This window comes from Penicillium cinerascens, assembly GCF_028974065.1.
Source record: "Penicillium cinerascens strain IBT 15544 chromosome Unknown contig_16_segment0_segment0, whole genome shotgun sequence".
Taxonomy (NCBI): domain Eukaryota; kingdom Fungi; phylum Ascomycota; class Eurotiomycetes; order Eurotiales; family Aspergillaceae; genus Penicillium; species Penicillium cinerascens.
This window is the reverse complement of record NW_026695286.1, coordinates 3,741,735-3,756,111: the sequence shown is the minus strand read 5'-3', so window position 1 is coordinate 3,756,111 and position 14,377 is coordinate 3,741,735. Positions and strand designations below refer to the sequence as shown.

The window sequence follows — 14,377 nt, the reverse complement described above, 5'->3', positions numbered from 1 at the left end:
GACCACGCAGGCTCGATCACCGCAAAACACCACCAACACCGGCCCACCCAAGCACAAACCCACTCAGCGCCTCACTAACAACACCACCCCCAAACCACACATCCCTCCAAGCGCCGTTCCTCAGGATATACCCGCCCTTCTTCCCATCCAACTGCATACTGACAATACCATTCTTCGCCATCGTAACGGATCCCTCGATCTCGCCGCCATTACCGGGGAAGAAAGCACCTGCACCGGCGCCGCCGGAGCGCTGGATTAGGAATAGGTGAAAGAGACCGGAGACCAGGACTGTGCCGCCGAAGTAGAAGGCGAAGCCGGCTGTTGATTGGAGGGCGAGGATGCCTGCTGACAGGCCGAGGAGGAAGGCTGTTAGACTGTGGAGGGAGGAGAGGACCTTTTGAGAAGTTAGTTTTGGTGTTAGAAGGAGAGATTCGGTAAGTAGGTGTTTGGAGGGGTGGTTATTCGAGGTGTTGATGGAGGTTGGAGACGTACGCGGTAGTTGTGCTGGACGGCCTCGGGGACGAGGGGGTTTATGAGCAGGGATAGCTCCTGCTTCGTTGGTGCCATCTTGAACGACTGATTCAAGGCACTGGGCTCTTGCTTTTGAGGTTGTGTTCGGTGTTGCTGTCGCCGTTCTCAGATTCGAGGTGTTGCGCTTTCAGGGGCTGTGCACCGGACAGGAAGATGGGATTCACAACGAGTAGATTATCGATTCTCCCAAAAGACCTCTTGCAATCTGCAATTGAAGGTCGAGGAGGACAGCTGTCGAAGTGAGTAGGCGGAGTGGACGAGACGAGGTCGGGAGGTTCGGGCGCGGGTTTCTAGAAGTGCACGGGCCACTTGGCACATTGGAGACACATTCGCGCCGGTGCCACTTAAGCTAAACTAAACATATAGAATTGTACGGAGTCCAGATGAAATTATAGATTGCAATTGAACAAAATCATGTTCATATCTACGATTAACCCAGCCATTTTCAATGTTCAGTAGCCCGAAGTCGCCTCCTCATGAATCCGTTTGACATCACTGCGTTTGATACATGTCGAATCCCACATCATCCATCGTATTAAGGTGAAGAAAGATCACAGAACGAATGAGGACAAAATGAAAATGAAAAAAAAAGAAGAAGAGAAAACTTGAAAATCACACATGGCGGATATTGAAGTGGAAGGGGCCAATTCAATTCCATGAAATCGCTTGGGCAGTGGACAGTTCGCCATGCTATGCTCGCATGCACAAGGGATCAGAGTCACGGAAGGTTCTCGAGCTTGCCGTCGGCACGGGCTTCTCTAACCTGTTCAAAGACCTGGCGATATATCTGTTAATAATCAGAATAACGTGACAGAATTGGATTAACTCACTTTCAGCATCTTGTTCCGTGCACCCAGCGCATTGACTCCGCGGTCCTCCAGGGCCTTGTCATCCAGCTCAACCAGTTCCGTCCACTGGAGATCCTTCAAGTGGTCGGTGTACTTGTGCAGCCGAAGGGATCGCAGCCAGCTGGGGATGTCCTGCAGAAGAGCCGGGTCGGTGGGGTCTTCCGGGGGCTTCGAGCTTCCACGCCGACCACGCGGCGAGCGCCCACGAGTAACCTCCGAGTGGTCGGACAGGTAGCCCTCACCACCAAGACCAAACTGGCCCATGCCCAGCGAACTCAGTCCGTTGCCCATCAGAGGGTTGTTCGGGTCGTACGCGGCGAGGAAACCGTTGTTCTGCGGGGAAGTGAAGCCCATGGGGCCGAGTCCGCCGCCTCCCTGCATGGCAATGCCGGGGGACGTGGGGCGAGACCGCCGACCCGCTATGGCTGCCTGCTGCTGAGCCTGCAGAGCGGCAAGTTGCTGAGCATTCAACAGCTGGCCGGCCATGGAACCGGACAAGCCCGGGCTCGACAGACCTTGGGAGAAGGTGGGGTTGCCAGCCAAGTTCTTCCCTTGGCCGTCGTTGGAGCGGGCACGGCGGTACTTTCGGGCATCGTCCAGCGCAATACGGTTGTTCACCGTGGACAAGGCCGCCAGCTTCATCGCGGTCGCATTGGCAACCATGTCCGCCTGGGTGTTCTGATTGCTTTGTTGCTGGTGACCAAAGGTGGCGGTCATGGGGGTGTTGGTCATCGAAGCCCAGCTATGGTTTCCAACATTGTACGGCGAGAGCAGCGGAGGCTCAATATCGGCAGCCGGAATCGTGGCAGTTTGGGGAAGGGGAGAGCGCATTCCAGAGGGGATCTGGCTGAATTGACCCATGGGTTGATGACCAGAGGAAGACTTTGGCCGGGCAATGGGGGGCTGGGTGTCTGAAAGGCCACCGCGCTGAGCCCATGGAGATGCCGTAGGCTGGCCCAGGCTGTCGTTGTTATCAGGAGCCGAGATGGTGGGTGCAACGAACGAGGTACGGTCCCCGAAGACCGCGCTGTTGCGGTTCGACGGAGGAGCATTGCCGGTCTGTTGAGTAAATTCCGCCTTCTTCTTCGCGATCGCGGCGGCGGCATCGGGGAACATTGCATTAATTGTAGAGGGATCGAGACCCGAGTTGCGCTTAGCGCCCGGGGATGGCGGGGGCCGGCCCAAAGAACTCCGTGAGCTGTCCATGTTGAGCTTCGACATGGCATCGCTGAGGCGGCTAGACATGGCATCTATTCATCGGAAGCACATTAGTTACAGTCGGTTTTTTAAAGAAAAGGGATGTCATACCCTTTTCACCAAAATTGGCCGGAGAAAGCAGTCCGGACATCGGGTGGCCCTGGGACATCTGTTGCAGCACCTGGATGAAGAACCGGATTTGCACCTGGGTTGTCTGCTGCAACAGAGCATAGAGAGCTGCGGTCCGCTCCGCTTCACTCAGGACACGGAACCATTGCTCGATGGCACTGAGTTCATCCTTGAAATCCTGATCAAGCGTAGCGGCTGCCATCTCCTCTAGCGTTGTCTCGTACTGGTCGATGTCTGCCAGCCACTGCTGGGCCGCTCGATCCAATGCATCCTCCGTGCTGTTCTGGCCCTGAGATTGTTGGCTGAAGAAAACCTCTGATGACGGACGCATACTGCGAGAGGACAGAGGGGAAGGGAATCCAGACATGTCAGCGGACGCTCGCAGCTGGTGTGAACCGAGATTGCGGGCGGACGAGGGCGGACGAAGCGTGGAATTCGGGGCAGCTTCCGGAGTGCTGTTGCGGTTGCCGATGATATGGCTGGCCATGGCTCACAGGCGGGATAAGTGAAAGGTGAATAGTAAATACAGTAGAGGGAAAGATTACTGCAAAACACCTGCAGCACCTGCTGAGTTTGCGTAACAAAATAGAAGCAAAAAAAACCTGATCAAAGGACCCAGGCAAGATTCGAGGGTGACGGAAAACACAGCAAGGCCTGGAATCTCGTGTTTAGGCGACAACAATGGCACAGACCAGTCCAGTGGCTGCACGAATTTTGGGTCGACACAAAGACTCGAGGACGAGGAGGGCGGCGTACAAGACCCGAACGAAGGAGAGTCAGGACCTGAAGGCAATAGTGTGTCAAACACAACAAGCCGAGAGGGTCCCCTAGAAGAAAGGAAGAGGGAGAGAGGAGGAGAGGGTGAAGGTGGAAGATGGAGGGGAAGAGAGAAGTGCGGCCGCGAAAAAGAGGCTTTTCTGCTTCAGGGTCACGGGTTCCGGGAATGAAAGTGAACTCGACCACGACATCCGTCAACTTCTTTCTGTTCCTTCTGCTCGTGATCACGCTGAAGTTCAGATTCGATTTATCAAATTCCCGCGATACGCTCTGGTGGAGCTGTTACTATGAATAATCCGGGCTGCTGCATCTGAAACGCGCTTCGAGACTCTCGCCCTAGCAAACGGTCTGGGCCATGGTCCCAGCGGGCTGGTTCACCACGCACATTATCCGCGATTGATGATTGATAGGCCGTTGCAATTATCGTCTGCTATCAGAACTTTGGGACTTTCGATTTGAATGGGCCTGCCAACCTCCCCGTCGGGTTGTCACCATGGCAGACTATGATTTTCCGATGGATACGTCCCCTCCGCCAGAGGGACCTGCGTACCCGGATATCGATGAGACTCTGCACTACCCGTGGCAAGGAGCCCGGCAATCAACCACCGATCATCATGCTGCATCGGTGATTGACCCTCGTTTGTATCAAGATTTGTTTCCTCAGAACGATCCGGAAAGCCAGCAAGATTACTCAGCCGATGAGCTATCTGAAGGAAGCCAAGCCCCGCCTAGAGATATCAATGGGGAGGATGAAGATTCTGAATTTGTGTACACAGAGGATGGGAGTGGCAGGTAGGGATTTCTGCCCACATAAATGTTACGTTCGACACTGACAGTGAGGCCAGCGATGAAGAAGAGGACGACGAGTCTCCAGAAGACGATGACGATGAAGATTCAGCCGGGGCGCGGCGGCGTCGTCGCCGAGGTGGAGGTCGCTTCTCAGGTCGCTACGGCGCCCGCGGTGGCAAGGGAATTAAAAGAGGGCCCCGTAAACCACTGGAACCCGGCCCGGAGTTCAAGATGTATCATTCCGGGGCCACTGAAGCCTTCATTGATGGCGACTACGAGCGCGCTACCGAGCTGGTGATGCAAGCTATCCAGGTAAACCCTGAGATGTTTACAGCTCATTCATTGCTGTCGGAGATTTTCCTTGCTCAAGGCCAAAAAGACAAAGCCGTGGCGGCTCTCTGGAATGGTGCTCATACTCGACCAAAAGTTCCTTCAGTGTGGATGAAGGTCGCTCGGCTTCTCTTGGAACGTGCAGGCGAAGATCGACAAAGTGCTTTGCTCGACGTGATGTATTGCTACAGTCGTGTGATTGAAATTAGCCCCAAGAGCTATAATGTTCGATACCAAAGGGCAGCAATTTATCGCGAGCTTGGGTACAACGGCCGGGCTGCCGCCGAATACGAGCGGATTCTAAAGGACCAACCAGACAGTCCCAGAGCTCTTCGACATTTGGCAGAAATCTACATTGACCTCAACGATGTGCCGAAGGCAATAGAACATTGGACGGCAAGTGTTGACCGCTATTTGTTGCGTGACCCAGAAACAGTCCGTGATTTCTCTTGGTCCGATGTCAACATCTACGCCGAGCTGTTCGGATACGTGGGCCAACCCGACGAGGGACTCCATGCTCTCAAAGCACTGGGAAGGTGGCTTCTTGGCCGCAAAGATGATGAAATGTGGGATGATTTCGAGGACGATGACCGAGAATGGGATCCGGAAGACTCCCCCCGCCGTATCAAGACTGAAGGGTTCGTCCCTGGTCAATGGCCTCGGGATACTTATGGTCTTGGACTTCCGCTCGAACTTCGAATTAAAATGGGTTTGTTTCGCTTGAGGATGGGTGAAAGAAACCACAATGAAGCATTGGTAAGTTTGATCAACAACACTAGATGGCATTTGTGCTGACCCTTTTGTAGCACCATTTTGAATGGCTGAACCCAGACGATACTGCGGAAGGCGCTCGAATCTTTGATTATGGTGACCTTTTCCGCGAGGTTGCAGATGCCCTGAAGGACATCGGATTGCTCGACGAGGCGCTCCGTTTCTATACTCCAATTCAAGAAACCACGGAATATGCTGACATCAGCTTTTTCATGGCCATGGCTGATTGTTGCACACGGCTGGGCAAAGTGGAGGATGCAGAGACTTGCTATCTTACAGTTGCCGAGCATGACCCAAAGAACATGGAATCGCGGGTGGAACTCGCGAGGCTTTACGAGAGCCTCGGAATGAGCGAACAAGCCTTCAAATTCGTTAACGAGGCTGTTCTGATTGGCCGCCAGGAAACCAGGACCCGGCGACGGAGAAAGGACAACAGGCTTGAGCAGTTGGCTGATGAATTCAGGACTGGCACTGTAGCTCCGAGGCCGATTGCGCCCAAACCCACCGATGGACTCGCGACATGGACAGCAACAACAACCGGCCGGAGGCGGTCACTGACCGGGGAAGCCAATCGAACGGAAAACATCCAGTTTCTATACAGCAAAATGCAACAGTTGGAGCCACTTATCAAGGAAGGAGACACAGAAGCCATTGAGGACTGGCTTGACATTGCCGATGCGCTGTTGCGTGACTTCCGGTCCAATCGCAGTTTCTATCCTATTGCACGCACAATGGAGTTCCAAGGATATTTGACCGAAGCGCAACGAAAGTCTGGAAAAGGCAAAGATATGACAATGATGAACGAAATGCAAGAGATGGCAGGGCGTTTGCAGAAATCCCTGGGTGGTAGGTCATCCTTACCAGACTGTCCTGAATCGGCTTTGAACTGACCATTATGCAGGTGAACCAGCAGAGGAGCCTTTACAGGACGTTGTACCGACCGACTACCACGGAATCCCCTTTGATGAATGGCTGGATATCTTCCTTCAGTATGCTCTCCTTGTGACTGAACAGGGTGAGCAAGGAGAAGCATATGAAACCCTCGATGCCGCTGGAAATGCCAACATTTGGCACAATGCCATGCCCAAAAAGCAGTTGATTCATGTTTGTTGGTTCAGTGAGTAACTTCCCGGTCATTTGGGCTGGCCATAGCTAATCCCTCGCCAGCTTGTGCACTTCGCGCCCGCGATGAAGAAGCTCTTGTTGACCAGGCTCGTTGGTTTGTCAAGGAGTACCAATTCGTTACCGACACGTATCGAATCTTTGCAATGCTGAGTAACTTTTCTAATAACCCGCGGAAGTCCCTCTTCAATTCTTCCGCCAGCATGAAGTTCATGCTACGCCAGATCAAGGCGATGGATTATACTCTACCAGAATTCAATGACCGGCCCAACCGTGCCCGGCAGTCTATCTGGAAGGAGCGTGCCTCTCTCTCGACCCGCGATGAAGACGGCGAGCCCAATCCAGCACAAAAACTCGATACGGCTCTGCTTGTTCTTTACGGCCACATGCTTTACTCTGGAGGCAGCTTCTACCCTGCCCTGAATTACTTCTTCCGTGCATATGCCCTGGACGATCAGAACCCCGCTGTTCTTCTCTCCATTGCACTTTCCTACATCAACCACTCCTTCAAGCGACAATCTGAGAACCGGCATTTCCTCATCATGCAAGGTCTTTCCTTCATGGATGAATATCGCCGTGTCCGAGAGAAACCCGGGACGCTCCTGCAAGAGCGTCAAGAAATGGAATTTAACTTTGCGCGGGTTTACCACGGTCTTGGACTGACTCATCTGGCCGTTGAAGCATACAATAAGGTGCTCAAACTGGGCGATGAAATTCAGCGGAATGCCCAGCAAGACACAGATGGCATTGATGTGGTGATGGGCGAAGCAAATCAGGCTCCAGGGACCTTGACTTCTGCTTCCAAGGGATTGGTTGAGGACTTTTCACATGAAGCTGCTTTTGCTCTTCAGACTCTCCATGTGCTCGCCGGCGATGCGAAGCTTGCGAAAGCTGTCACTGACAGGTGGCTTGTCATTTGATACGAAACCAACCCTGAATGCTTAAGTTGTGTTTTTTGCTGATATGTATGATAATTGACGTTGGAAAAGAAAGAAAAAGAAATAATAATAGTTTTTTTCAACCGCTTTCCCAGACATAAATCATCGATGAGTTCGGGCCAGCCGCTGTCTGAGGGCAAATCACGGTTTTATACCAATTTGTATATAAGCCAGCCAATCAGCGATCTGATTGACGGCGATCAGTAGCATCATTGGTCTAGTGGTAGAATTCGTCGTTGCCATCGACGAGGCCCGTGTTCGATTCACGGATGATGCATATCCTTTTTGTTTCTATACTTCGCATTCACACCTCGCAAAACTACTTCATGTTCTGGCTGATAGCCCATATTACTGGTGTGAGGCAGCCTGCTCTTCAATTCTCTGATGATGTACCTTCTGGGCCGGCGCTAACATTGAATACATTCTCTAATGAAGCTCTAGCGAGAGCTATCTGCGCATCTCTAGACCCGACTTCCTCCGTACCAAGTCTTCTTAGTTCGGGCTTTTAGCAAGTCATTTGCATTCCACTCCATGTCGACAATGATAAATTCTGCCAGCATATCGAGCGCCAGGTTGCCCATCCTCCCTTCTACAAAAACACAACCATGGATTCGCACAGTCCAAGTCTAGAGTGCTCATTCATAGCGGTACGGTATTGTGATTCTCTGCAGGAACGCCGCGTGGTAGCAACGTAAGGATTGTGCATCGGCATCGAAAGCGAAGTTGGACTATCGTTACCGATTGTCATCAATGCGCCGGCATCGGCAAATTCACGGCATGCAAATCCCCGTCAACAGTACGATTCTCCAAGTAAACGTGGCTCAGATTCTTAAAAAAGGAAGACAAAAAGGAATGCATCATCCGTGAATCGAACACGGGCCTCGTCGATGGCAACGACGAATTCTACCACTAGACCAATGACGCTACTGATCGCCGTCAATCAGATCGCTGATTGGCTGGCTTATATTCTGCAGGTCCCGGATTCAATCTAACTCCTACTCATTGAGGCTCATCAGGCTCGACATCCCACAATCTCTCTTGAAGCCTCTCTCATCTTTACCGGGCATTCCAAGTCTTGTCTTATTCTCGGGAGACTTAACATGCGTTGTTCTCCTCCCCTCGGTCCTTATATCCCTTACTATACTGTTGCGGTGATATCAAATCGCTTCTCAATCAGAGTCCTTCAATTCCTAAATCCGCCGATGTTACTGAGAAGACTGGGTGGAGGTTTTTATCTCTAGGAGGATATTCAACCTAGTCAACTTTAACTAAATGAACAAATGAATAAGAGTTGACTAATGATTGCGAACTACTTCCGGGCGGCGTTCGCGACAGTATCTAGTGCTTCGATGCTCCATCTCGTCGGAGTAGCCCCGAGTCAACTTATCTCGAGGAGTTATTTCCATTACGGACCAATCTCACTGGGAAGAGCTTGAATTTTCAAAGTTCTGCTGGGCGTGTTGGAGCTGCGTGTTGGGGTAACTATGCTGAAAGCTGGCCGCAGTGGTTGGGGTCATGTTTGAAGCCAGTATAGGGCGAAATTATGCTTTACTTAGGCAGTTTACTGAGCCGGTCATTATGGTGGCATATTTATTTTTAGGCACTTTGCTTCACTGTAGAATCAGGCTTTCACAATGGGCTAGATATTTCCTTGATTCAGTCCGGGGCCTTTTTCTACTTCGGGATAGTGGGATTCAAGATCGACTTGAACGATCGACTTGAACACTATTTTACCGATGTGGCAAATGGGAAGTGAGCCCCGGCGTGCATGACTAGTATAGGCAAGATAATAATAATACCTACGCTGGTATTTGCCAGCCTTGGAGTGAACGTGTACAGACTAGGGAAATTAACCTGCAATAACGCCCCGCTTAAGATCGCTGTCCATTTATGAATGACGGCATTCTGCATCGATGGATTGCATTAGCGGCCCCAGTTTAATCTGATGTCGACCTCCGTGACGCCGGAGCTGATGTCAACGGCGTTATCTTGGGGCGCAACCCCGCCCGATAGATGAACAAGAATGTACTACGCAGATGAAAGCACACGCTGTAAAATACGATTTGAAATGCATTCAAAAACCCGCCCGAAATTATATTATAGTCGTACAGTCGTCAAGATGATATATAGTACAAAACACTCTTCAACGCCATGTAGCCAACAAAGCCGTTGTCAGTGTCATAAGGCAAACGCGGGAAACGCAAAAGTCAAAGAGATAACCATGTACCCAGACCTAGAAACAATGCTCCTTGGCATGCGAATGTAGGATCTGAAAGAGTGCGGGGGGCGAAAGGCAAAAAGTCAAAGAGCGGGCTGTGATGGGGTTGCAAAGGCAAGCGGGACCCGAGAGTATTCGCTCGAGTAAAACGGATCTGCGAGAGCCGCCTGTCATGTCGGGCGGGAGGGGGCATGACGGAGGATGCAGGTGCAAGTGACCTGACAAGGATGGGTCATGGTCGACGTCATGTCGTTCGTTGATTTCGGTCGCCGAGGCGCTTAAGCCGCCGCAAATGGCTCAGGTGACTAGGGCGTCTTCGTCACCGTAGAGGTCAGAATCATCAAAAAAGACGGCGGATTGGCGTTGTATCTCCTCCAGCACGCTACCCCTTCGAGAGCTAGGGGTCTGAGGGCGTGAAGCGGTAGAGAAGGTTGATTGGGACAGGCTGTCAGAAAAGTCGACGTAAGGCGACCCATGCTTGGAGCTGGAATCGTCCCGTTCTGGCAGGCCGTCATCAAATCGTCGCTCCATCATATCCTCGTTTTCGGAGTTGTGGAGCCGACGAGATAGGATCGGGGATAGAGAACGCCCTCCGGTGGTGGAGCATTGTTGGAGTCCTCTCATGATGGCGTTCTCAATGTTCAGCCGGTTCTTGATAAATTGAATTTTCGGGAACGTGCTCTGCTGACCCATGTGGATCATGCGGGCAAGCCGCTCTGGGCTTGGGTCTGACAAGATGTGATAGAAATCAGACGGAACACTTTTTGGCCAGATCGTGATAGTACCACTGAATTTCTGAAGCCAAATCTCGCTCCAATCTTGACCAAGTGGCCGAGGGAGAAGCTCCAAGTGTCGGAGAACACGGAGCCATTTGTTCAGATCGAGCTTGATATATTGTTCGATAGCAGTGCCTAGGAAACCGCCGCGCCAACCACGTCCCTTGCGGTGGGTGACCGGTCGCCCCACAGTTCCTCGGGAGTTGAAGAAGAACAGATTCACGTGGGGGTTGACCTAATTAGGCGTTAGTGGAGATCAAAACGCATACAATCGGAAAGGTCATACCTGAGACACAATCGTAAAATTCACATTGAAGTGCAGGTTCAGGGCCTTGACGGGTATGTCGGTTCGGAGACTACCGTCTTTCCACTTGTGGCCGAAGGAGTAAGGCTTGAGCGTGCCATCGCGATTTTTGGTCATCAATACGACCGGGTTCAGAATGCCAGGGACGGCTGCGGAAGCAAGCACCGCACTCCAGATAACGCAATCCGGGCTTGTCAAGTAGTTGGCCAGAATGGTGGGTGAGTGGGGATCCGAGGGCACGCAGGACACATTCAAGATGCGGCCGGTCCGTTCATAGGCTTCTCGAAACGTAGTTGAGCCCCTACAGAACCAGCTGCACTGCTTAGCCCAGTCTAGTGTATCGAACCGAGCACCCGTTTTCCACCAACGGAGCATCCACGTCGTGAACCCTTCACGACAGGCGCGGATCCGGTGCGCTAGAGCGGGAACGAGCAGCTGCTTCAGCTCCTCGTCGGTTCGGGTTGCCACTAGGCCGGCCACTAGGGCTCCGCCTGACGTTCCCGTGATGATCTCCGGTAAGACGCCATTATCCAGCAACGCCCTGACCACCCCGAAATGGTAGTAAGCAAAGGTCGCTCCACCCGAGAGACACAGTGCCGTGCGCCCGAAGTTGGTATCGAGGTGTTTGAAGTGCTGGTACTTTGTCTGCCGATCGATCTGCTTACTATCCAAGATCAACTGGATGCACGCATGTACCTCGTCGATGTACTCCTGAACCAGATCCTTGGTTCCCGAGTAGGCTTCGCTATACATGCGGGGATTCTCCACACCAGCAAAATTATTCTTGACGCAAGCTTCCAGCAGAGAACGAAGCTCTTCCACGGCGGGTAGCTCATTGACACCGTCCCTGCCGTCTTGTATCTCCTTCTCGACATCTTTCCTTGCGCTCTTCAGTTGTGTTACCACCTTGGTTATCGTGAGATGGTCGTAGTAAGCATATTCGTCGGTTTGCTTCCATTCCTCGTTCCCGAGATGGGTGTCCAGCTTCTGTGCCGCCTTCAACCAGTCCGGGTAATTTGTCTGAGCTGACAGGTTCAGACGAAGCCGCTGCCTCTTCCCCCGCCAGGTGACCCACTGCTCGTATAGGAAGATGTACACGCGCACCAGGAGGTAGCCACAGCCCAGCACTAAGATCCAGGCGAACACGGTCAACAGGAGTGGCCATTTCAGGACGGTGTATAGCACGCCTTCTCTCGTTTCATCCTTGCTTCGTTTCGGGGCCTTGCGCCGACCTCTTGTCTTACGGACGCGCTGGTTGATCGGACGCCAGTCGTTGATGGCTACCAACGGAGAAGCTTCCGGGGCGTTCAACGCTTTCTCAAAACGGTCCAGGTCGTCCTGGTCGATAAAGTCGTTATCGTAGTCCGGCAGACCGGCCGGGTCAAAGCGGCCGTACTGTGTGGCCTTCTTCTCGGCGGACATGTTTCAATGCATGTTGTACAAGAGCTGAAGGCAGGAAGCATGTCGAATCCGGAAGCTCACGACGTCAGCATCACGTGCAGGTCATCCGCACCAGCCACATTGTGGGGCGGTGGCTGGTGCAATGTGGATCACCCTGGGAAGCCCCGCAGATAAGCAAACAGAGGGGTTCGTTTCATCGGTGGGCATCTGCGGTGTCCCTTGAAAATTGGAGCCGTGAAGATCTATCTCCAGTATCTACCAGTATCCTACCAGTATCTATCAATGCCTTTACCAAACCACAATTATGAGGATCCGCTATCATGTCGAATCCCGATTCGACATCCCGACGAATAATGAACTCATGCTACGCAGAGTTTGCTCGCCGATCAACTTCGTGTAACAACCGTGGCCCCGATCATGCAAGACCATACGAAATACCATCCAAAGCCAATTCTCCGACATGTACCCCAAGGCGCTAGATAACTCTACCGGCGGGGTAATTCAGGGTATCCTGGTAGCGAACGTCACAAAAGCTCCGGAGGGGAGCACGGCAGGGCTTCACCGCTAGATGCGAAGTCGTTCGAATCTCTGAGGCAAAAAGTCTGGTTTGCTAGGTGATTGGTGGGCGAGGAGAGTTTGTTAGCTCTGCCGCAATTGAGATGGTGGTACAGGAAAGCAGCCTATGGGCTGATGATGGAGAACAGCCGTTTCGCTAGCCGCATGCATACATTGTTGACCGAGTCGGCGCGACATCGGACGATGCAGGCGAATGAGCTCGGTGTTTAAATTGGAAACGCATCTCCTCGGTCACATGACTGGGACGATTCACAAAAGATGTGCAGCACGGCGTCATTGGTTACTAATTAGGCTCTTCTGGCGCATCTCAGACTCCCATTCCAGTTGGTCATCTGCGACCCTGGACGCTGATCACGCTGATCAGCCCTTCCTGGGTCATAATGCATCCATGCATATTGATGAAATAGCAAGCATTGCCACTGCCACCGCGTCGTGCTTGTATTTCCCTTCGAGCTTCCATCCGTGATCGTACGGGGTTATCAAAAGACTTGTCAGATCCTCCCAAGGCTTGATCTGGGCTGGGAGGTGCGGGTTGTTTGCGTTGCGCGACAGCCGCCCATTTCTTTTTTAGAGTTGCCGTAGTTGTTTTTTATGATCCCGTCTACGAAACCAACCACCCCATCAGAGTCATGAACCTTGGCGTATGTCACATCGGGTGTACCTCTTTTGATACTTGGACTTCCCGATTTAGTGCTATGCAGATCGCTGAGTCCGAATCTCACTGGACTAAGATTGTGGCGTCGCCGGTAAACGGACCCGCAGGCGAGGCGAATACTCCCCGAGGGGGGAAGAGATCGGAAGGACAAAAGAGAGAAGAAGGAAAAGCGACGCAATTCAGCGAGCCACGGGCAGGCTTGGCGCATCTGCAAATGACCGTGCCGTGTCTCACCCAATAAGCAGTCCGCCCGCGATATCATCGTATACACACTCGTGCTGGATCAGTGGGTCCCACCAAACGCCCGAGGGCGGTTACTCGTGTTGTCCCGTCGTGATTTTCCTACTGCGTACGTACTAGTCAGGGAGAGGGGACATGCTCGATTCCCAGATAGCGACGCCCGTCATGTGTACTCCGTACTACGCCCTTGATTATCGTCGCAATTGCCACGTGCGCAGCATTCCGGTGGTGGCAGGAAAAATTTCCATTGATTTTAGTGTTTATGGCGAGTTGATAAACCGGGGAACACAAGATTTGTGTGGAGCGAGGTCGCTGCGAACTCCTTGAAACTGCAGGTCTACTTTGTATCCGGGATCTGAGATTGAACCGAGCGCCAGGAATGCGAGGACAATCGCATCGTACCCCGCCTGGCATCCTAGGGATTCCCTGGGAAACGAGGCCAATGGGCAAATAAGCTCGAAAATGTGGTCGCTAGGACGATCTGAAATAGATGCGAACCGAGGCGTCCAAGTATACACGGAGCATCAAACACATGGATGAAACGGGAAAGGGATGAGTGAACCATGGCTCGGTGTACTCCGTCGTCCCCAGTCGGGCCGGGAATGAGGGAGCGGTGTGGCGGAGGGCGGGGGAATCATTCGATGGAATGCTTCCTATACCACCTACTTGAGCATGGAGCGTTTGATGTTCAATGTTGGAGTCGTATACACCCCTAATCCCAAAACTTCGCAAATCGGTAATCTCCACTGGCCCGGAATGTCAGATGTCAGTGCGG

General features: G+C 52.5%; 4 protein-coding genes across 4 annotated transcripts; 1 reads left to right on the top strand and 3 right to left on the bottom strand.

Annotated features, from left to right (window-relative positions):
• Positions 1–16: 16 nt before the first annotated feature.
• On the bottom strand, positions 17–567 carry N7498_001415 (EMC6 family protein; the record flags this gene model as incomplete). The annotated part of the gene is made up of 2 exons (XM_058448478.1): positions 17–394; positions 493–567. 2 exons carry the CDS (start codon positions 565–567, stop codon positions 17–19), a joined length of 453 nt encoding a protein of 150 aa, XP_058313889.1.
• A 682-nt stretch (positions 568–1,249) lies between these two features.
• On the bottom strand, positions 1,250–3,192 carry N7498_001414 (RNA-binding protein VTS1; the record flags this gene model as incomplete). The annotated part of the gene is made up of 3 exons (XM_058448477.1): positions 1,250–1,306; positions 1,362–2,629; positions 2,688–3,192. The coding sequence occupies 3 exons, from the start codon at positions 3,190–3,192 to the stop codon at positions 1,250–1,252; spliced, it is 1,830 nt and encodes a 609-aa protein (XP_058313888.1).
• A 783-nt stretch (positions 3,193–3,975) lies between these two features.
• On the top strand, positions 3,976–7,414 carry N7498_001413 (tetratricopeptide repeat protein; the record flags this gene model as incomplete). The annotated part of the gene is made up of 5 exons (XM_058448476.1): positions 3,976–4,274; positions 4,328–5,357; positions 5,408–6,218; positions 6,274–6,489; positions 6,540–7,414. 5 exons carry the CDS (start codon positions 3,976–3,978, stop codon positions 7,412–7,414), a joined length of 3,231 nt encoding a protein of 1,076 aa, XP_058313887.1.
• Positions 7,415–9,947: 2,533 nt separating this feature from the next.
• N7498_001412 (patatin-like phospholipase domain-containing protein) lies at positions 9,948–12,152 on the bottom strand (the record flags this gene model as incomplete). The annotated part of the gene is made up of 2 exons (XM_058448475.1): positions 9,948–10,661; positions 10,713–12,152. The coding sequence occupies 2 exons, from the start codon at positions 12,150–12,152 to the stop codon at positions 9,948–9,950; spliced, it is 2,154 nt and encodes a 717-aa protein (XP_058313886.1).
• Positions 12,153–14,377: the final 2,225 nt, after the last annotated feature.